The sequence below is a fragment of the Acipenser ruthenus genome, chromosome 26, assembly GCF_902713425.1.
Source record: "Acipenser ruthenus chromosome 26, fAciRut3.2 maternal haplotype, whole genome shotgun sequence".
Taxonomy (NCBI): domain Eukaryota; kingdom Metazoa; phylum Chordata; class Actinopteri; order Acipenseriformes; family Acipenseridae; genus Acipenser; species Acipenser ruthenus.
The window spans coordinates 26805209-26828497 of record NC_081214.1 but is presented as its reverse complement, the minus strand read 5'-3'; the positions used below and the strand labels follow the sequence as shown (position 1 = coordinate 26828497).

General features: G+C 42.7%; 1 protein-coding gene across 4 annotated transcripts in view; it reads left to right on the top strand.

Annotated features, from left to right (window-relative positions):
• The window catches only part of LOC117430676 (AF4/FMR2 family member 2-like), a 140560-nt gene that overhangs the window by 2699 nt on the left and 114572 nt on the right, over positions 1-23289 (top strand). For 3 of the 4 annotated variants that reach the window (XM_059000768.1, XM_059000767.1, XM_059000766.1), the window contains exon 1: positions 6185-6452. The exons of the other annotated variant lie outside the window; for it this stretch is intronic. In XM_059000768.1, the coding sequence (XP_058856751.1) occupies positions 6400-6452 (53 nt within the window). In that variant the 5' untranslated portion in view covers positions 6185-6399. Of the gene's footprint in view, positions 1-6184; positions 6453-23289 lie in introns of those variants that run through there. 4 annotated transcript variants of the gene reach the window in all.

Sequence of the window (23289 nt, the reverse complement as noted above, 5' to 3'; positions counted from 1 at the left end):
TTTCCGCACGCTTACTCAGAACAGTGGAGCTGCTCTCTGACCCTCTTTCCACTCCAGATATATATATATATATATATATATATATATATATATATACACACACACACACATTTATTTTCCAGCAAAGTCCTACATTACTTGATAGAACTTACTAACGCATTTCTGGGTGGATTGGAGCACAGTGCTCAACTGGAACGCACCTCAAAGGTAGGAGCTGGGGACCATTGTTCCAGACAGAAACGGAATGAAGATGTAATGTGTTGAACATCAGACCCGCCTTCTCTGCACTGTGCATTGAGACATACTGCGCTGCGGTGCTGTATATAAAGGGGTTGGTGCTTTTTCACTGCTAGTTAATAGAGTTTAGAACCTATTACAGTACCTTGGTTCACTGGCTGCAGTCCAACCCTATCCAGAACAGAAGGTGCTCAGCTAACACAATGTGTTACACCCCAGTATACACACTCCACACATCTCCACACTGAATAGTTCTTGTTTTTTTTCTGTATCCTGTATACCTTTAATATAACTGTTTGAATAACATACCATTTTTTTGGGGGGGGGGGGGGGGGGGGGGGGTTGTTTTGCTGGAGCCGTTTTGGCTTCCGCAGCAGTGTGACAGTATCAGTGCGAGTCAGCTACACAAGCCCAGGCTGCAGCACACAGGAGCAGTGGCTTCACAGAAAGCAGGATTCCTCCTGTCACTTCTTCCTCGGATTGGGTCGTGGCTTGGCTTTGTTTAGTGAGCTGGCTGTAAGAGGTAGGCAGGATCCTGGGAGCGCAGCAGTACGAACACGCAAAGACGTTATGAAATGTTCGGGCTTCTTCACAGCCGCACACAAATGCTGCTCTCCCACAGAAAACACTCTCATTACCAATCCCCCCTGGATCCCAGCAGCATGGATTCTTTGATTTTGTTTTTTCAAAGACCTCTGTCTGTCTGGTCATTATTTCTGCTGGGGAAAAAAAAAAAAAAATTCTCTGTGCTGAGCACAGAACAGATGATGCTCACAATGCAAATGTCAGTTCAGACAGGAGAAACGAGAGAAAAAACCTGCAAGCGTTGTACATATGTGGAGCCGTTGCTGTGAGCAGTACAGTGTCCACGTCTACACACAGCAGGTTAGGTGCCACGCAGTATCTATATTCTTCTGTATTTGCAAATACACCTGTAACTCGTGATGGCAGTCTGATTAGCACTAATGTGATCTTACTGTGCTTAAGATAGCAGTGCAAAAGAGGGACTGAATCCAGACATGTATAATACCAGATAGTAAATACAAAATGAAATATATTAGCTGTTCATTTCATGCACATTTACTATGAAGATCTATGAATGACACCATCCACACGTGCTCATGGTACAATGTGATGGCTAGATGAGATAGTATCTGTGATCAAGTGTAAAACAAATGAAAGCCTTTCAGCCTCTAACGGTGACAGCATGGAGCTTTGTTAGTTCTCTGTTTGGCGTATGTGTGTTTTACACACTCATCACATCAAGCACTTCAATGAAGTCTTTGCATCACATACCTTGCATGTGAAGTCATCCAAAATAAAGCCACAGGCTCTAGTATATTTTTCTTCTTCACAATGTGTGACTGTTCCAGTTGACCGCTGTCCAGCGAGAGGAGCCCTCTGGACGTGAGTCTGCTGTGAACACTACGGGTCACATTTGATTTGGATTGAAATGTTTTTAATTATACTTTTTTATTATTTAAATGTAGGTGCCGTACAGTACCTTTTAATTTTATTTTTCGATGTTCAAATTCTGTCTTCATTTGTAGCGATGGTGGGATGCAGCTCAATGTGGTAGTGGAGGTTACTGAAGTGGAAATGTGCCTGCCTGTCTGCACTGGACTGAATGAAACCCGTCTGTGTCTGTCTCTCTACCAACAGGTTTTTAATCCTCAGAACCAGGCCCGTCCAATCACAGTCCTGAATTAATCCTCTGAACCAGGCCCGTCCAATCACAGTCCTGAATTAATCCTCTGAACCAGGCCCGTCCAATCACAGTCCTGAATTAATCCTCTGAACCAGGCCCGTCCAATCACAGTCCTGAATTAATCCTCTGAACCAGGCCCATCCAATCACAGTCCTGAATTAATCCTCTGAACCAGGCCCGTCCAATCACAGTCCTGAATTAATCCTCTGAACCAAGCCCGTCCAATCACAGTCCTGAATTAATCCTCTGAACCAGGCCCGTCCAATCACAGTCCTGAATTAATCCTCTGAACCAAGCCAGTCCAATCACAGTCCTGAATTAATCCTCTGAACTAGGCCTCATGAACTACTTCATACTGTGGATGGAGGTTCAATTGTTTCAGTTAAGCAATTTAGAACAGGGCTGGAATGAAGCCCATGAGTTGAAGGGCTGACTTTGGCCAGTGCTGCTCCTCAGCAGTAAGGACTGGAAACTGCAGCCGCTGTGCTGGTGATGAATGCAGCATTCCATTTGCTGTAAGGTCATTGCTGGCATCCCTTTGTTTGAAAGATCCCTTTATTACCAGTTAGCAGCTACCATATTAAGATAAATAAATCTAAGATATGTCTCAGATTTATGTACTAACACAGTGGTACTCAACTCTGGTTCTCGAGAGCTATTCCAGTCCAGGTTTTAACTCCAAGGAGGTTCTAATGTAGTTAATTGAAGGGGGCCAGAGTTGAGTACCACTAAGACCCATTGTAGAACTACCTGCTAATGTCTGGTAACCTGTTATTTATTGTGACATACTGTTATATTAACATTGTTATTACACGTTCTTTACTGTGAATCATACTGTTATATTAACATTGTTATTACATGTGCAACTAATTAGAAACTCCACTGGAACTACATACAGTTATTATTGAAGGTTCATTCTGATAGGTGAAACTGATCTTGGTACCACACATTAACTGACTGCTGATAGATGATCCATGAATCGAGTAAAATCAATTAGTTAATATTTGACATCTATTTTAGCCTGTCGAATTGGGGACCTCTGACATGTTTTGCCATATTTGAATCCCTGGTCAAAGCGTTTCCTATCCTTTATGTGCTGATGGGAAGGTGGGGAATTAGAGGCAGTCTGATTGCTAGCCAGATAGACAGCTCAATAGATAAGAACAGAGAGGAGTTGTTTTTGTAATGCTTATCTACTGTGCGGCAGAATAACAAGCTCCCTAATTCATGATGAAGTTCTTTATAACTCACCGCGCCCGAGACATCGCTCAATCATATGGCATTCTATACAAACAGATAGCTATTCATGGATCTGAGAGTTAGTGTCGGGATCTTCGGAGACCCCAGGGATCCCAAGGGGACAGAGCTCAGGATTATAAGGGAGCCACGGGGAAGAGAGCTAATTAACATCTGTCACTCAGTAGGTATGAGGCATGGTCAATTAGCAAGCAACACATTATTGCCATAGAGACATTCATCTGTTTATGCATGCATACATACATACAGGCATGCATGCACTACAAAATGCGAGGGATATTAACAAGACAAATGGCATCAGTAATGGAACGAGGTGCATTATGACAACCTTAAATATGAAACCAACATGTTTGTTCTTAGATGATTTTGTTTCTCTCTCTCTCTGTTTGCTTTGAAGACGGGTCGGGGAGGTCACAAGTCATTCCTCGTTTCTCAAGCAAGCGGAAAGTCTTCCATTGTGTCCGAGGGACGCTTCATGCATCAGTAAGAGGAGACTGAGGGACAGGGTTTAATTAGGTGTAACATCGTCTTCCTGTCTGGATTTCATTTTAATCTGCTTTTCATTTTTTATTTTATTATGTTGAGGTGATGTAGCCGTTTTCTTTTTCCGAGCGCTATCGCTGATATTCTGTTCTATTCTCACCAGATGGTGCCGTGCACTAATTGCTCTTAAGGACTGATTCCAAGTCTGGGGTGCCATTTCCAATAACAATGTATCGAACTTGTGAAGCTGATTGCTGCTGCCTTCTGTGCTGCCATTTAGGATACCCTTGAAAAGAGTGATGATTCATCTTCATGCAGCCTGCTGAAATATGTTTCTGATTTATATAAGAGATCAATTAAGATATAGCATGATTCCAATTAATCTGCCCCCATACTGGGACTTAATGTGGTCCACAAGGCAGGCATTGCCCAGTATCAGAGTGGGGCTGATACATTGAGATGATTATTATTACCAGCTGTGAGACACACTGAGATGCGAAGCATCTGCAGCACTGTGTGTGTGTGTCTGTGTGCGTGTGTGCGCGGATTTTATAGAAAACCACAAACGTCTATCGGAGCCCCAGAGCTCTGCTGCACCTTGCAAATTGTTCTGCACTTGCTAGCTCACTGTAGGTCTGCTTTGCTGGCATGCAGCATACTGTAACAGCCCACAGCGACAACAAGAGGCATTGTAGCCTTGACAGTGGAAATCAGGAAGTAACAATTGCACAAACATGCACAAGCATAACCACAAAGGATGTACAGTGCAGAACGAATGGACAGCAAATAAACAGACTGAGGCCCTTGGATATATATATATATATATATATATATATATATATATATATATATGCATGTATGTATGTATGTGTAAGCCCCTCCTAAAGAAGTCAGCGATAGTCTTCTTGTGTCATGTCCGGCGCGGTGGCAGGGAGCTCCTGTGCGCTGCCAGGCATCTGGAGCCTGCTGTTCCTGGAGGATAATACAGCGCTCTCAACACTGCCGGAAGATAGGAGCATCCTCATTGTGCTGCTAGCCAGGTCACACAGCCTCAGCACTGGGCCTTGTGCTTCGCTGTCCAAAAAAAGAAAACCACAGCTGTTTTTAAATGTGTTCTATCATATATATATTTCCATCTGCTTTCGCCATCCAGCTGCTGACTTGTAGTCCGAAGCGTCCTGATTATAATTGTTTTTTTTAGCAATTATTCAAATTTTTGTGTACCTACATTACCTTTTTCTTTTTGATTTACACAGCGGTTTTCCTTTTTCAAATTATATATATATATAGAATTAATTAATACCATTGTACTGAATATCCCAGTATCCGTTCTCATTTTATCTTGTATTATTATTTTATTTTGGTGTACAGCATGGTACCAAACACTGTAATTGCAGATCTTCATTGTATTCTTAACAAGTGCAAACACAATGGACCACCTGTGTCCAAATACTGTGACTGCAGCTTGTGGACACTGAATTAGGTGCACACTGCTAGACCTGGATAACAGAAGTCCTTCTAGAGATGAGTGGGTGTCACAGTAACGCCAGTACACTGGTACTGCACCCTCTGTGACCCGGGGTGGCCCTTTGTCTGTGACCCCCTGGCCAGGTTTCCTTGCTCTGTGGTGAACAGTGCCACTTGTCTGAGGGAGTACTCTACAACGACCCTGTCAGATAGCGAGTCTGGCCCCTGATAGTGAAGAATGAACTGCATCACAGAGCTGGTGTTGCTCGTTTATAGGGGCTCCTAGTTAAAGTCCTGGCAGTAACACAAGCATACCGCGCACATGGGTGCTAATGAGCAGTGCACGACGCGGGAGCATCCTCCTCTTCATTGCCATGGAAATGGCGTCTCCATGACTCTGGGGGATAACGGTTCATTCAGGTCGGCAGATGAGACGCTGCGTTTCAGGCGCTGCGTGCCGCCGTCAGTCCTATGGGATTCCCCGGAAATCCTTGGATGAGTAAAGACATCTTGTGAGATTTCATGCGTTCCTGTCTTTTCGTGTCTTGCTCAGATATTGCTGGCTCATGTCATGCTGGTCTCTGGTGTGTCCCAGAGAAACGAGCACAACATGTATCCAGTGATGCAGAGATATTATTATGGGCTGCAGTCCGATCATTCAAGTAACAATAAAAACTCAAAATGCAAATGCTGTCCTTCAGTTCTGCAATGAAAGCAGCATAAACATTAGCATTATATTATTATAAATAGCGGTTTGCTTGTAATAAATAATAATAAGCAAATGGTTAACAATAATAATAATAATAATAATAATAATAATAATAATAATAATAATGGCACTGTGTCACATCAACCCCACACTTCCAAACAGCTGGTTTTGACAGTGTAGGAGGAGTTCAGCGCTGTCATTATTATTATAGCCACCTTTTTTTATTTTAATATTACATGCCAGATCCTTTAGCTGCTAATGCGCCGGCTCCATGTCATGGCTTGTGGGTGCCTGGAGCTCCGCCTTCCTCGCTGTGTGCGATGTTGACCCTGCCTCTCGGAGCCAGCAAAGCAGGCAGGCAGGCAGAGGCAGTCGGGGCTGTAGCGTTCTCTCACCGAGTGTGTCAGCTCGGCTGAACACGTACAGTACAGCTAGTTACCGTTCACAGAACACGCACGCAGTTGGTGTGTATGCGGGCTAGCGCACACATTGAGTGGGCATCGGTTCCTTATTTAATTCAGACTGCGGGACAGCAGCCATGGACCTATTCGAGTTTGACTTCTTTAGGGATTGGGAACTGGAGCAACAGTGGTAAGTTTAACATTTTTCATTGTGTTTAAATATGTGCCTATTGTTTATTTTGCGTGCCGGCTTTGTTATGAAGCGCCTATGCGTCCCCTCCATGCCATTCTGGCAGCATCCCTCCATCCAGCCAGCTTTGCAGTGCCCGCCCGGGCGCGCGCGCCTGTGTGTGCCCAGACAGTTGTGATGGTCGTAGCTGGTCTGGAGTTTGCTGTCTTTTATATAGATATACATATATGTGCGGTGTGTTCCTTTTTGTTATATACAGAACAGTGTGTGTCAGTGGTGGATAAAAGAGCTAGGAGAAGAGAGAGAGAGAGTGAGAGTGAGACGGGGAGACAGAGCCACCTAGTGCTTCATTTGCGGTTTAAGTTGAGTTGAGTTTTTTTTTTTTTTTTGTATTATTATTCTGGTGTTTTTTGTTTCTTTTTATTTCTCTAAGTGGCATGTATTTGAAAACGAGTTATTCCTCCATTGTGGTTGGCAGTGTGCAGCTGGCACGCATTCCCATCACGCTCCGGGCATTGCATTCCTTCGTGGGTTTGTTTTGTGTTGGCACAGATAACCGTTGCAGTGTGCGCACCTTGTGCTTCTGCCTTCTGTTGCACATCATTTGATTGCTCAGTGCGTCAGGCAAGTGCATTTCTCAGATAAGACGGCCAGTGCAAACCCTGTATATGGAAGCACCCTGTTTATCTGCCCGTCACAGACCGCGCTGTTTGACTTCTTCTTGTGTTTGCATTGTTTGAAGTTGACACGCACTTTAGAGATAGAGCATTGCTGTTGAGATAACACAAAGATAACACTGAATATGTTCAAAGCTGCTAGTTGTAACCTGTGGGAATTTGTCGTCTCCTATAGCAATACTTTTTAAATACAGTTTAAATGATCAAGCATTGCTTGAATAGTAACTGTCACAGGCAATGACAGCTTCACAAAATAAGGGTCGAGGACAGAGTTATCTAGCTACTGTATAGAATACATTGTGTTGTCTAGTGATGTCATGTTTATTGATCTTGGATAGATAAGGCATTCCTTTCTCTTAACAGTAGTTGTTATTATTATTATTATTATTATTATTATCATTATTATTATTACTATTATTATTATTATTAATAATAATAATAATAATAATAATAATATTGTTATTATTAAAAAATAATCACTTATTGACTTTTTATAGACACCTGTAATTACAACACCCCCCCCCCATATATATATATATATATTATAGAAAGAAAATATTTACTAGCTAACGCATGACGTATACCCAGTTATTCTTGTTCAAAGCATTCAACATAAATACATGTAGACTGTATTTTGTAAGTATTGCACTTCAGTTAAATGCTGTATGTTATTTTGCACAGCTCTGAGTAGCACATGACCAGTGGTCTGCTGAAGGACGAGGGTGGCAGTTGGTGGTTCAGTATTCTTGTTGCATCACAGACCACTTACAGTTGGAGTTATTGTATCAAATGAATCAATGGTGTGCCTTTCAAAGATGTGCTTCTGTAATCCAGTTGTTAATGCATAGCCAGCAAAGTGTCCTCTGGAAAAGCCTTAAACACTGTAGATGGCTGTATTAATGGAGAGTTTAAAGGTATTTGTGTGTGTGTGTAGACATCAGGACTGAGACAGCCATCTGAATACCAGACCACTCACTCGTTCCTTCTCTCTCTCTCTCTCTCTCTCTCTCTCTCTCGTGGCTACTGAACTATTACTTGGCAACTCAGCCATTGGCTTCACTTGCCAGACCTGCTGGGTGTTCAAACAGAGGCAGCTCTGGGGAAACGTTTGCAGGAATGCATGTTAGGAGTATAGCTGTCTAATTAAAACCACTCGGTTTGTAGGAATGCATGTTAAGAGTATAGCTGTCTAATTAAAATCTCTCAGTTTTGCTTGTGCAAACCTATTGTCTGCTGTAGATTCTACATGTCAAATAACAAAGGATCTCTTCTGAGGTCAGTGATCGAGAGACTGAGAAGGTAGTGGAGAGTGCAGACCTGTGTGCTCCCAGGGTTCAGAGGATCTCTTCTGAGGTCAGTGATCGAGAGACTGAGGAAGCAGTCGAGACTACAGACCTGTGTGCTCCCAGGGTTCAGAGGATCTCTTCTGAGGTCAGTGATCGAGAGACTGAGGAAGCAGTCGAGACTACAGACCTGTGTGCTCCCAGGGTTCAGATACAGCAGCAGCAGCAATCATATCAGAGAGCCGTGTGGCCCACACTGTAGGTACAATCCCTCAGCACCAGCCTATGACCGCCCAGGCAATGGTATGGGATCACCTTGATGGTGAACTCCTGATCAGGAGTGCCAACAGGTAAAGTCAGGGCCATGCGCTGTGCTGTAATTAGAGTCTTGCATCATGTTCTTTGTTGCTGTAGTCTTTGCCTTGCTTTGTGTCCAGCATGGTGAGTTGGTCAAGAGTGATAGATCTGATTTATTTATCACCCCCAAATTGCTGTTTTGCTCCATTGCATGTAGCCAGCGTGGACAGGATTGTGTTTGCTTGTCAGCATGACTTGTGCAAAGTGCATAACTCCCCTTAAACACACTGTGTTCCCAGGACTGCACACCAGAACACAAACGCATAACACATTAAAGTAGAGGATCATTTTCTATCATGATTGCTTTCAAGCGGAGGGCAGTTTTTGTTACAGGGGTATTGATTTTTATTTGATTAAACTCATGCTGCTTTAGGTGGAACAAGTGTTGAGTTTAATAAAAATAGAATTCCACAGTTCAGTGAGAAAACAGGCTCTGGGTTTGAAAAGAAGTGAATGCACGAAATGTGTGATTTTGTTTATTTCCACAGATCTTACAGGTCACTAATTGCAAGGGTAACTATAGGGAAGGAGCATTCACTGCAGACCATGGGTCATATTTTCTTCCACTTTTTAAAATGAACCCCTTTCTTTTGAAAGGAGAAAAATCCAGGTTAATGTTACAGAAACCGAGACACAAACAGCATGAGCGTGCGTCAGAGAGCAGGTAGTGTGTTCTGTTCTATTGCATTATATTACATTACTTTGTCATTTGGTTAAGTGTTATTTATTATGCAAAAAACAGGAGTTAGTTCTAAAGTGACAGATTGAATATTTCAGATATTAAAGGGCGACCCTCTCTGGTGTTTCATACACATTTAACACTAAAATACATAAGAGACTTGCATGCACTGACAACAGAGGTTTACACGAAGGGATCAGTAATGTTGAGTTTTGAAGAATCTGTGAGTTTATAAAAAAAAAAGGGAAACAAATACATCTGACATGCAAGGAAAGAGATCGATTGGTATTGTTTAGTTCTGGGTTCCGCCTGTTATCTGGCTCTATGATTCTCAGTTGAGCACCTAAGAGACGGCCAGCTGACCACTTTGCATACTGTCCACCAGCAAGGCAGGCCGGCCGCAGGGAATGCCAGCCTCATTTGTGCTTGGCATGAAAGGAGGGCGCGGCCCGGCAGCCTGCTGGCACCTCATGCCAGTGCCCTTCGTTTCAGTGCCACCGCTGCCGCACTGCCGCTGTTCCTCTGCTCTTGGCTTGGGTTTAAGGGCAGCTCTGCCAACTTTACTGCCCCAAGCCTTATTTTATCTTTTGCCGAAACAGCCAAATGCTGCTGAATGACAGAGCTGGGATGTTGCTGGGATGCTGCTGTCCCAGACTGCGCCCTGGGAAGGCGAGGCCTTGCTGGTTTTGTGTCTTTTGCTCAGCTGTTCTGCTAACAGGATCATCCAGAGGAACAGACCTTCCTAGATGTGAGTGGCACAGCCCCTCTAAGACAATCTCGGCTGTCTGGGGACTGGAGTGAAATTCTATATACTGTGCAGTATTCAGTCGCATGCTTTGTGCTGCACACACAATATTACATTTTTATACTAAGGGAACTGCTTTGTGATAATTGTGATAGTACTTGATTATTAATAGCAAGTTATTGAGGGGATCACTTTACAAAAACCTTGCGTGCTATCTTAGACACGGGCTGTCTTAGTAATGGGCAGTTCGCTATACAGGGCACTGAAACCACATCTACAGCTGCACACACTGTTATCAGAACCAGGGTCTGGGACAGGGGCCACTGTACCATGGGAGGTGCCAGAAACCAGGCTCTGTATCTAAGCAAACGTTAAGTAAGATAATTTATCAATTATTTTAAAGGAGAAACAAGGGTCATGACTAAGTGCTGGTACTGTTATTCACTCCCATCATTAAAGAGAATAAAGGAGGAAGAGAGATCTTGCATGTCAACACATTCTGTATATCTACTGTATCAAACAATAGAAATATATTGGAGTTCAGCATTTCAGGTGCGAGATGGAATAAAAAAGCAAACTCCCCGGGAATCAAGTGGAGTGTGGATTGCTGGAGCCTGTCATCAGTGCAGTGGTGTTGAAGTGGGGGCTTCTCAAGTGTGGATAAAGAGAAGAGGAGAAACGATGAAAGTAAAGCAGTTTATATGCACAGGACCCAGTCTTCTTTTTTCACGGTGCTCGACATTTGTGAGTGCTTTGTAGCTGCAGCCCCGCGCCTGTTTCTCTAACTAATGTCACTCCTTGAGTGCGGAAGAGTGGCTCAACGCAGCACTGGGAGAGGCAGCCGAGCCAAGGAGGATGAGGGAGAGGATCAGGGAGAGCCCCTGCCAGTGCTAACCCTGCCTCTTCAGCTAAACCCTTCCCTGGCACTCTCTGCACTGCCACAGTGTTAATTCCCATCACCCTGATGAGGCCTGCAGTAATTATCTACTGAATATACATTGGAGTTCAACAGCCTGAGCAAGCCGGAGACGGTCGTGTATGCGCGGTGTCTGTCTGCGCAGGGTAATAGATTAAGAATACGCAAACAGAGGCACCTTCCAACGTGACTCGGGATTTGGGTTGAGAATTGGGATTTGGAATCTGAAAGCAAAGTGTTTACTCCCTGTTATTGTACTTGCCTGGTGTGTGGTGCACTGCGATGAATGTGGTGTGCAGTGGAGCAGCCATATATCAGGTCTGGTTTAGCAGCCAGGCTAGATATGCTTCAGATAATAGGGGCTTGTCCTGCGTTCCCCAGAAGTCCTAGCCCTAAGAAATGTTACATCAACTCAAAATATTCCAGTGTGTTCCATTATTAGCCCTGTCTGTGAATGGCGTGCTTCATGTCACTAAACCCTTAACTCCCAGGTATTCTACAGTGATCTGGAGAAAGGGGCCACTGCAATTGCTGCCAGCGTTGCATTTCGTTCTATTCATCAGTCCCTGGTTCTGCTGTGATACAGATTGCTACAGAATCGATGTAAGCTCATTTTGACATTTTGCAGCAATTTCAAAACATCTCTTCCTGGCTAGACTATGAATATATTGTTGTTCTAACACAATGGTCGTATACTGTTATCGCTAGCTCCATTTGGCTTTCTTTACTATTATGGGAAGGAATATGGAATAATGAGATTACAGTCCTACTCATAAACAGCAGACTTTATTTCAAGGTTGCTGGCCAATGGCAATGTGTTTCTCCTCATTCCCTTTCACAGCATAAAGGGAGCGGCTAATTCACCATTAGCCCCAGTGCAGTACCTACAATAATTGGTTGGTGTTCTTCAGATCTGAAGCTCTTTGGTGATTGAGAGATATGGGTTTGATTCGAAAACATTATCGCATATATTTAATTAGATTTGTACAGTGTCTTCAGGATTGCTGTCGCTCTTCATAGTGCTTTCGCGACTTCTATTTGGGGATTTCTAATGAAGTGAAGAGCCTGGGATAGATGGCACACTGTACAGTCTGTGGATCTCTAGTTGTGTGTACCATGAAGAGCCTGGGATAGATGGCACACTGTACTGTCTATGGAGCTCTAGTTGTGTGTACCATGAAGAGCTTGGGGTAGATGGCACACTGTACAGTCTATGGAGCTCTAGTTGTGTGTACCATGAAGAGCCTGGGATAGGTGGCACTCTGTACAGTCTGTGGATCTCTAGTTGTGTGTACCATGGGCTCGTTCTGTATGCTCTGGCTTCCCAGGAGCTTTAGGGAGATTTGCTTTATTAGTCTTAGTGGGTTAACTCTCCCTGACCCAGTTCTCACTAAATAGGTGTTGAATGGCAGACCTGATGTGCTCCCTGTGTGAGCCTTTTAATTTCAGTGTGTGGTTATGTATTTCATTGATTCAGCTCTATGTGTGCTCCGGCATTTCCCATTGTGAAAGATTCAAAGCTGGGTTTCCCTGTACTTTTGTTTGTGCCATTAACACGGTATTGATAATGAGAAGACCAGTGAACTCTGGTTTGTCGAGTATTTCCTTTTTGATTTTTTTTTTCTTCGTTCAGTTATAGCTATACTGTATGCGAACATATTTTCAGTAGAAGATCTGACACTGTACTTTAGCAGCATAGTATCGGAGAACTAGCTGACACTGAAGTATTTGAACTCGCATACTGTAGGGGCAAGAAAAACATATTTTATGAAGCAAATCCTATTTTTTAAATGACCCCTAATTTACCATAATATAATGTATGACTATATAATTTTGTAAAAATACCCATTTTGCTTGGGTTTGCATGGTTTATTCTTTTGAAATCCTACGTTAAAGTTGTGCATACAGACATATTAGTATAAAGTAATAGAACGGTACAGTGATTGTGGCTGGTAAAGGGTTTTTGATTTGGCACGCTGTTTTATTTGGCACGCTGTTTTGTTTGGCACGCTGTTTTGTTTGGCACGCTGTTTTGCACTCCCGCTACGAATGGAAAGCGGGCGCTGTGCGGCGGTTCGGTGTGTTTCTAATTCCAAATGAAACGGAGATTGTCATTAAAAAAGATAATTGAATTACTCCAACTGAATAATATTCTATGGAAGAAAAATAATTGAAATCCATGAACAATTAATTTTAGTTAGGAAGCATGAAAGCCTGCATTCTGGGGCTGCTGAGTTAATAGCTTACCTTAATGTTGTTGAACAGTTTAGTTTACAGCTTCAAAGGGCAGCGGCTGCAGTGACAGTGGAAGAGCTGCTTGCGTTATGCAGTGGTGCCACGAATACACAGGTCAGGCACGGTCTGTGGAGCGCAGTGAATAGGAGGCATGCTCAACTGGGGCTCTGCCTAATATTGAATTACTCTATTGTAATACTGATCTGCGATCTTAGTGTTTCGTGACCCAGGGAAGAGTGCTATTGACACCTGCATTAAGAGACTCTCTGTGTCATCTCGGCAGTCTTAGGGTTACATTGCACACTCATCACTAGAAGCAATATCACGAAGCACCACAAAGAGGAACTTCTTTATTCCCCGGAGGAACAATACAAGGTACATGAAGTGTCTCTAATTGCTGTGTATTTACATAGCAGTTACTGAGTAAATACATGTGTACTTACACATCAGTACAATGTTATTATGCATAGCTACAGTGTACTTAATGTGTAACAATTAATTTTTGCACAGAGTATGTAACCACACAATCAGAAAAGGTTCGGGTTATATCGTGCAAAAAGATTTACACATTAATTACGTTGTAGCTATGCATAATAACATTGTAATGATGTGTAAGTGCACATGTATTGTACACATGTATTTACTCAGTAACGACTACACACAGTTATTAGAGACACTTCATCTAAAGTGCTACTGAATACAAAATCTAAAATGCATAAAAAAAAGACAGAAAATATAAAGGGCTAGATTCCCAAAGCTATTTATTCTAAATTGTTATTGGCACATTTTCTTCTGAAAGTAAAAAGTAAAAACACCAATTCTGAAAACTCATGTGAAACATCTTCAGACTGCTTGCAAGCCAATGAACTGAATGCACAAGCTGTTTACTTTATTGGGTGCGTTTGGGAGTAATCAACTTTGGAAATGTAATCCAACATGTACAATCTGTATCTTCAGTGACATGCAGTGCACTGTAATCACAATCATGCACTGTGTCTTCAGTGACATGCAGTGCACTGTAATCACAGTCATGCACTGTGTCTTCAGTGACATGCAGTGCACTGTAAACACAATCATGCCCTGCCCTGTATCTTCAGTGGCCTGCAGTGCACTGTAATCACAGTCATGCACTGTATCAGTGGCATGCAGTGCACTGTAATCACAATCATGCACTGTATCTTCAGTGACATGCAGTGCACTGTAATCACAGTCATGCACTGTATCTTCAGTGACATGAAGTGCACTGTAAACACAATCATGCCCTGCCCTGTATCTTCAGTGACATGCACCCTGCCGCTTGAGCACAGAGCTCCCATTCAGATGAGCAGATTGCACCCTGCCGCTTGAGCACAGAGCTCCCATTCAGATGAGCAGATTGCACCCTGCCGCTTGAGCACAGAGTTCCCATTCAGATGAGCAGATTGCACCCTGCCGCTTGAGCACAGAGCTCCCATTCAGGTGAGCAGATTGCACCCTGCCGCTTGAGCACAGAGCTCCCATTCAGGTGAGCAGATTGCACCCTGCCGCTTGAGCACAGAGCTCCCATTCAGGTGAGCAGATTGCACCCTGCCGCTTGAGCACAGAGCCCCCATTCAGGTGAGCAGATTGCACCCTGCCGCTTGAGCACAGAGCTCCCATTCAGGTGAGCAGATTGCACCCTGCCACTTGAGCACAGAGCCCCCATTCAGGTGAGCAGATTGCACCCTGCCACTTGAGCACAGAGCTCCCATTCAGATGTGGGTAAGATTCTACACAAGGGACAGGCCTCTTTAGACGGGCACTGCTGACATGTGAACTAGCATGTCTGTACAGGGTCCCTTTACATGTGCTGACAGGAGCCCTGTTAAATCATGTAGAAAAGCTCCTTATTAAAGGATGCATTCATTATGCAAACTGGATGCTAATTAAAAACAAGTGTGTCAGAGGCAGATTCTTTTTATTCAACGCAAGGCCACATTGAACTGTCACTGGTCTTATTCGCGTTGTGTTTACTGTGCAGTTGTGAGCTGTAATTGGTATTGGATGATGGAACTGCGGATTCCACTCAGGATTACTTAATGTAGCGCACTTTCACATCTAAAACACAAAGCTTCATGTGCCAAAACCATAAACAAGATTAGTGCAGCATGAAGCGTGTGTTTGTTTTCTCGTTTTTATTCCGTAACGGACATGAATTAAGTGCACCGTTCAGTCAATTCCGTCACACACACACGCTTTGAGTTACCAATACTCACCAGGCAGAATTAGGGGATTGCTTTTCCCACAAGCTGTGAATGGTAGTAAAATATACTGAGCACATCAAGTGCAGCTGAGGAGGGATACAGATCGTGGGTCTGCCTGTGAATGAATGAGTGAATGAATCACACCTTGTTTGTTTGTAGAAGTGTCAGAGCAACGCTGTCTGAGAGGTCCAGGGCTGGTTTATTTGGCAGCTGCTGTAATGTGGAGCTTATTGATGCAACACTAATGTCCAATTCATTTGCTGTTTATTATAATGTGACATAATGGGATTTTATGGAGGCTATTGATTGTAACTTGTTCGCTCTGTTATAATGGGCCCTTTCTTTTGTCTATTAAAGCTTAATAACTAGCTTGCTAACATGTTATTATTATTATTTGTTTATTTAGCAGCCGTCTTTATCCAAGGCGACTTACAGAGACTAGGGTTTGTGAACTATCCATAAGTGAGTCTCAGTGCTTGGAACTAGCTAGTTCATATGTAGCAACATGTCTGTCGTTTTTAGGTAAAGACCCGCACTTGTTGATTTTCAACTCCTAAGGTAATTTATTAATAATTGGCTTTTTTTTTTCTTTTAAAGACAATTGTACTTATTAATTGTTTTTCAGCAGTTTACTATAGTAAAGAACCATTAAGTTAACACATGTGAATGTTTAGGTAATGCACAGTAGTTATTAACATTGAAATAAAGCGTCACTGCAACTCCTCTGTCTTGTGTTTCGAAGGTCAATCGTTTTGACAGGTTGAGTGAAGACTATGAGTTTGCATGGCAGCTATTTAATTATATATATATATATATATAATATAAGCAGCTCATCCCTGAACCAGGAGAGTGAATGATGGCTCTGTGTGTGTCCCACTCCCCAGTGAAGTGTGTCTCTTTGCTGTGCTGTATCTACTCTATAGATGTGCTGCGCTTGACTTCCTTGAAGAGAGTCTTTCATTGAGATTGAGTTCATTACAGGTCCATCAGGATTCAGTCTGCACCCTCCACAGGTAGTCAACTACAGTAATGCCTCCCTTTCAAGGCTTGACACAAGAGCAAAATGTGGCTACAGCCTTCTGTTACGATCCAAACATAATCAAATGACTTCCTGCAAGCTCCATCTCAAGAATAGTACGTGTGAGAATTAGATCTTATTTGATGGATTCACTCATAACAGGACAGACTCTGGGCCTGGCAGTATTGATTAGTGCTTTGTGGCTCCTCTTGTTGTGGATGAGAGCTCTTAAAACCCATTTCCCAGTACTGCATTTAAAAAAAAAAAACACTTACTTACTTAATACACTATCATATTCTGAAGTGGAGATTACAAAAAAATACTAACATGAAATAAATTTTTCAAGCTGTCCATGAAAAAAAAAAAAAAAAAAAAGCTATTTAGGTCACTACGGTAGTAACTGTAAATGTGTTTCCATGGAAACCCTCCAGCCCCAGAGACACAGTAAAAGCATCCCCATGGAAAGCACCCTGGTGTGGTTTGTCTTATCAGAATGCCCAGCACTGGTGTGCAGTGCAGGTGTGGGTGACTTGATGCAATCACACACGCACACACCACCCTATATACACCGTTACATCCCTCACGCTGCAACCCAAGGAAAGGCGTCTTTGTGTTGTGTGGCTGAATCTTTTCTACATCACACTGTTGAACATCGGAGGCCTGCAGTGTCCTCATGCTGGTATCAAACTCTGTGAAGATAAATCATTGTGCTGAACCTGGTGTTCTTTTCATGTCTTTATTGTGGCTGTGTCACAATCTATTAATGTACAATGAGAAATTGGACGCTTTGACAAGGACTAAATCAAAATAACAGCCGGCTGCTAGAGTTATTGACGTACTGCAGAGGCACTGTTATGTCGGGCTGCTGTGTACTGTACACTGGGATCTATCTACCAGGATTTCTACATGTAATTCAGGGTCTGGAATACCTCTAGGTTATTATTATCAGTCTGCTTGTTTCTCAGAAGCGCTGTTATTACGTGGAGCGTATCTGACACGGAGATGTCATCAGAAGCTGTTGGGAAACTGGGAGCTGTGCAGTACAGCGCTGAATGTAAATGCGTGAGGTCCCTGATGAGTGTGTGCTGTTAAACAGGTGCTGAAGCTCCTCATTATTACAGGTGGGTGCAGTGTGAAGGTGAAGCTTTTAACACTAACTCAGAGAAGTGGAACCTAAAGGCAGGACTGTGACCAGGATGCTCCGGTCAGTCAGCCCGTACACATACAAGGGAACCCAGACAACACAAGGAGTACACTGAGTACAGCTATCCTGTTTTATACCAGGTTATCAACAGCCACGTTCCTGTGGGATCACTAGCATTGTATAGAGCAGCTTCTCCAAATCCCAAATCTCGTCCCCTTTGATTCCATGTCCACAGGACACTTTGCGGTCCACTCTGGCACACATGTTTCATTCTCACCTGGAGCAACTTGAGGACACAAACTGAATGTTAGGTGGCTGAGCGGCTGTGCTTTGGAGTTTGTTGTGTGATTCGATTGCACTGTGTGTGTGTGTGTGTGTGTGTGTGTGTGTGTGGTGTGATTCGATTGCACTGTGTGTGTGTGTGTGTGGGTGTGCTTCAGGATCCTGTGTGGATGAATGAAAGGTGCTCTATATATATATATATATATATATATATATATATAATATACATATATGCTAGTTCCTACCCAGTGTTCAGGTCTCATTTACAGCAGCACGAAGCAGGTATTCACCTCACGTTCATGTTTTAAACAGGACTGGCAGCTTCCCTCTGAAGAGATTCAGAGTGTCGTCCTCCTTGGATTCCTGCTGTCCAGTTATTGCAAACAACATTTTGTTAAAAGGTACTGCGGGGGCTTCATGCAAACAGCCTTTAAATGAGAAGTGAGCAATTGTGTGCGCCATGTGCTGGTAAAGGTCAAGAGAACAGAAACTGACTCTGAGGTGAACACTGTGATTGCTGTAGATTAGGTATCATCACCCAATCTGTGTGTGTGTGTGTGTGTGTGTGTGTGTGTATATATATATAATGAGGCTTCGTGCATTATGGCTTCCTGTAGGTGACAATAGTCTTCCCTCGGGGCAATCATTTTCCACTATGCCTCCTTTTCCGTGGCATTGACTCCTGTATGTAAAGTAGGGTTCATACACAAGTGTTAATATACTGCAGCTTAAGTAAGGCAGTGTTGTGGTCCTGTTTAGCTCAAAGGTTATACTGTGTGTGCACCACTTTCCCTGATATTCCTGTATTGATTTTGGTGTCCATGTCGGCGTCCTCTCCTGCTGAAGACAGATAGCAGAATAGTGTTTAAGCACTTTTATTGTGATTTGACTAAGATGGATGTGACATTGCCCTCTATTACCCACTGTTAATGAAGCTATTAGCAGAGTCCAGGCAAGTGGAGAGAATAGTGAAATTACCATTATTCCACAGCCATTAAGTGGTAATCTCTTCACTCTCCGCTCTCACTCGCTTTCTTGCCAAAGCCTTCCCGCTGTCCTTCAAAGCTTCATTAATTCATTATCAAAAGCAGATTACGAGGAAAGAGAAGGGGAAATGTTAATCATAACACTGTATCTTATAATTAACTTCCTGGCTCTCTGCAAAATAATGTTGTTGTGTTTTGTTTTGTTTTTTTTTTGTTAGGGGGGCTTTTGAGAATATTAATGAAAACAGTTCTCCTTTAAAGAAAAAGCAAATGGCTAAACACTGGTACACTGTGTTTAAAAATACCTGAAGCTAAATACAAACAATCCTGATACTAATCCTAGAGAAATCTCCTTATTGCAGCTTTTGCAAAGTCCCAAATAAAAAAGCGAAACTGTTTTTGCAGCGTTTGCATCTAAAGAGTTGCACTCAGTTAAGTTTTGTTGTATGGTACTTAAATGCCACTGTAAAGATCATTTCAAATTAAAATCGTGGTAAGTTGAGTGCATTGGAAATCATGGCTGGGGCTGACTTTCTTTTGGTTTCAATCACTGTGTGTTTTTGATTATTTCCAAATGTGGAGATGAAGGATTACAGGACTACTTTCTTCCTGTATTCAGATTCCTCATGTAAAGTAATATACTAGACGGGATACATGAGCGCACTGCGTTCAGTAAAAGGGCAGCATTGTTTGGGACAAAAACTGATGTTGAATCAAACGGCCAAGCGGCTGTGCTTTGGAGGTTGCTGTGTGATTCGATTGCACTGTGTGTGTGTGTGTGGTGTGATTCGATTGCACTGTGTGTGTGTGTGTGGGTGTGCTTCAGGATCCTGTGTGGATGAATGAATGGTGCTCTATACATATAATATATATATATATGCTAGTTCCTACCCAGTGTTCAGGTCTCATTTACAGCAGCACGAAGCAGGTATTCAGCTCACATTCATGTTTTAAACAGGACTGGCAGCTTCCCTCTGAAGAGATTCAGAATGTCATCCTCCTTGTGGGATTCCTGCTCTCTCCAGTTATTGCAAACAACCTTTTCTTTAAACAATGCCAAGAGGACTAGAGTAAGGATCAGGTGAATGAACAGCAGGTAACAGGCCCTCCTGGGACTGTGTCTCACTGCGCCTGTACTGTCAGGGGATTATGAAATAAAGCTGCCTGTTCTCAGGAAGGCTTGATCTGCTGTCGTTCATGCAGGGTCAGGGCACTGACCCTGTGACCAGATAAGAAGCCTCATAGCTCTAATTCAGCAGACAGTGTTTGCAGGGCATTCGATGTGTGGGTCTTCATGTCATGCAGCTCCGCAGACATACTCCTTTTAAATTCCCTTTCCTTCGTTGTACTGCACTGTACCTCTGCCGGCAGCCAGTTGGGTTTGAACGTGTTTCAATTAAGCACTGTTTGAAATTGTCATGTTCGTATCTGTCCCTTTAACAGGATTTGTAAATGACTGTATCAAAAAGAGTCGCTGCATAAATTACGTCTGAAATAAATCCATTCAGTTCTGGAAGCAGCTTTATTTAGATTGTATTAAATATCCTGACAGACCCAGACTCATCTCTGCTCAGCCGTCAGCCTACCTTTCCTCTCCAGTGCGTCTCTTAAATAAAACAGCCTTTGTTATTTCTTGAGTAGCTGAACATAGCAACTTCCCTGCAGGTTTGGTATCAGATTTGCAGCAGACTTCTTGTTTCGGAGCTAACAACAAGCCCGGCATTGCAGCAGAAACACAAATAACCCCTGAAATGTTTCAGGCCAAAGAATCTGCTTGTGGGACGGAGTCTGTCCAGTGAGCCAGGCTGCCGGCCTCTTGCAGTTAGTAGCTCCCTATCTGGGGGTAGGAAGTTGCATTTTTATCAAATAAATCACTCCTCACTTCCACAAACAAACAGAATGTAATACCCTCAATCCTGACTGACAAACTGGTCTGGCTCTTCCAGCAAGAGACATTGGAACGCTATTGTTCAAGATCACGACAGGAAACATTCAAACTGTAGCACTTAGCGATTTCAAAACAACTGAAGTGTGACGTACAGTACAGTACGTACAGGCCTCTCTCTGATGTCTGTGAAAATTCATGACAGACAAAATGGCCTAAAAAAAAAAAGGGGGAATGTAAAAATGTGTGTGCTAAATATATTCTTTTGAGTGCTTAATTATGCCTGTACTGTACTTAGTAATTAGTATGTTTTGTGTTGATTTAATTAATTGATTCCTTTAATTCTGTAATTCAGATTTCTTATTTTCTAACACGCGTGCTGTACAAGTGTACAAGAGGGGTGTTTTTTTGTTTTTTCTTTCCATGCAGGGTTGCTAGCATGGAGTAATTTGACATTGTGACTGGCACAATAACAACAGCATCTTCTGTATTGATTGGGAGGGAATGGGTTTATGCCCTCAGTGTAACAACGCTCAATTTAATTAGGATGATATCAGGAACATCTAACCACTGCTGATTTATGAACAGGATGAGTCACAGTATTAAATCAGTGAAATTACTGAAATGCTCCGATTTACTTCCAAAAGATTCACAACCCGAGGCAGTCATTACATTACTGGCAGGAACTGCTTCGTCGGGTCTTGAGGCTTAAATCTACCAGGGGTTTGGGAAGTGCTCCTTCCAAATGGACTGAACTGTGAGGCATTGGACCATAATGAAGGGCAGGCAACAAGAGGACTGTTACAGCGGGGGCATTTTAAAATGATTATTATAATATTGGAGAGCATCATTTCATGCTCACAGAAGCTTAGTTGTGTTTTTGTGTCAAACGTTTTATAGTAACAATTCAGCTCCATGTAAATAAGTTCATTATTAGTACTTAATGACCTCTATTTAAGCGCAGGAAGCACATTGGTGTTTGCACTGCAAAATGTAATTGTGTATGAATTAACCCAAGATTTCCAATTGAATTCATATGCTTGTTTTTGCGTCACCTGTTCTGCACTGGTCACTCTGTATAATAAGTGCCCTTTCACTATGAATGAATGCTAATTAAGGGTTTGGTTTGAATAACGGTGAATGTTTAATTGACATATCTGTGGAGAAGCTGTAAGCAGATCACAGTTCTCACCGCTGCTCTCGTTCGAGAATTCCACGGTCTCCTCCTCCTCTCCCCCCCCCCCGTCCCTCCAGGATGCCACCTCGACGGTATCTGCAGTTTGCAGGAATGCTCAGGACAGAGTTATGAAAGAAGCGTGGGTGGCAGGAGGTTATATAGCACGGCTCAGAGCCTGCAGATAGACCCCAGCTGGCAACGGTGCACAGCATAGAGCAGCTTGCAGTTTCACATCGCTGCACCCCAGAGCTCACACAGCACCGACAAAAACAACTGCTCTGTGCACAGCACAGCGGCTGCCGTCAGAAGAAAGAGGCTCTGTGTGTTTGCTTCTGTTCCGACGGCTTGTTCTGTTTTTGAGCAGCCTGTCACCTGGAAGATTTCCATGAAGGAGCCCAGCTTCTAAAATGTGTACCACTTCATGATAAAGAACAAGACTGCGTTAATGTTGTAACAAACCTAGTAAAATTCTGATTATATGTAGTTTATCACATTTGAGTAAAATAAAAAAGGCTCTTTGTCAATGTGATGGTAAATATATGCTGTGATAACATTTGGTAATTATTTATTTTAATATATAGGTTTGCTTTTCACAAATGATAATAGACGTGTGTAATGTTTACAACAAAATAACACTCCCCACAAACAGTTTTTCAAATCAGTAGCAGAAACAACATAAGCTGTCTCATAGTGAATTATTTGCAGTTTGTTAGAGTAAATAAATTCTGCATGTGTGTGCAGCGCGGCAGAATAATGAAAATGTAACTCCATTTTATTATTTTCATAAAATGGCAAAATCAGTGGACTCCATCCACATATTAGAATCAGGACTGGAACCTGAATCTGCAGCCTGTGCAGATACAATGAGGACTAGAACCTGAATCTGCAGCCTGTGCAGCTCCCTGCCAGGGTGGTGTACCAAACCCAGCGGATCTTATTAAACATGCCAAGAGGCTGGTGAGGCAACTAGCTTTTAAATGTGTTAATGTTCTAGGCTGCTGCAAATAAGTGTTGACTTGCTGTTTTCGAATAACATGAGAATTCCCTTTGAAATAAAATTACAGAAAAGTCACAAGGCTTTGTGTAATCTAATCCCTACAGAATCGATGAGAAAATAAGAAGTGCTTAAAGAGGGTTGTGGGAGAAGAGGATATTTGAGCACAAAACACATCTCAAAAACTAGGACGTTTCATCTGACCAAGAACTACAGCAACACAGCACAGTACAATAC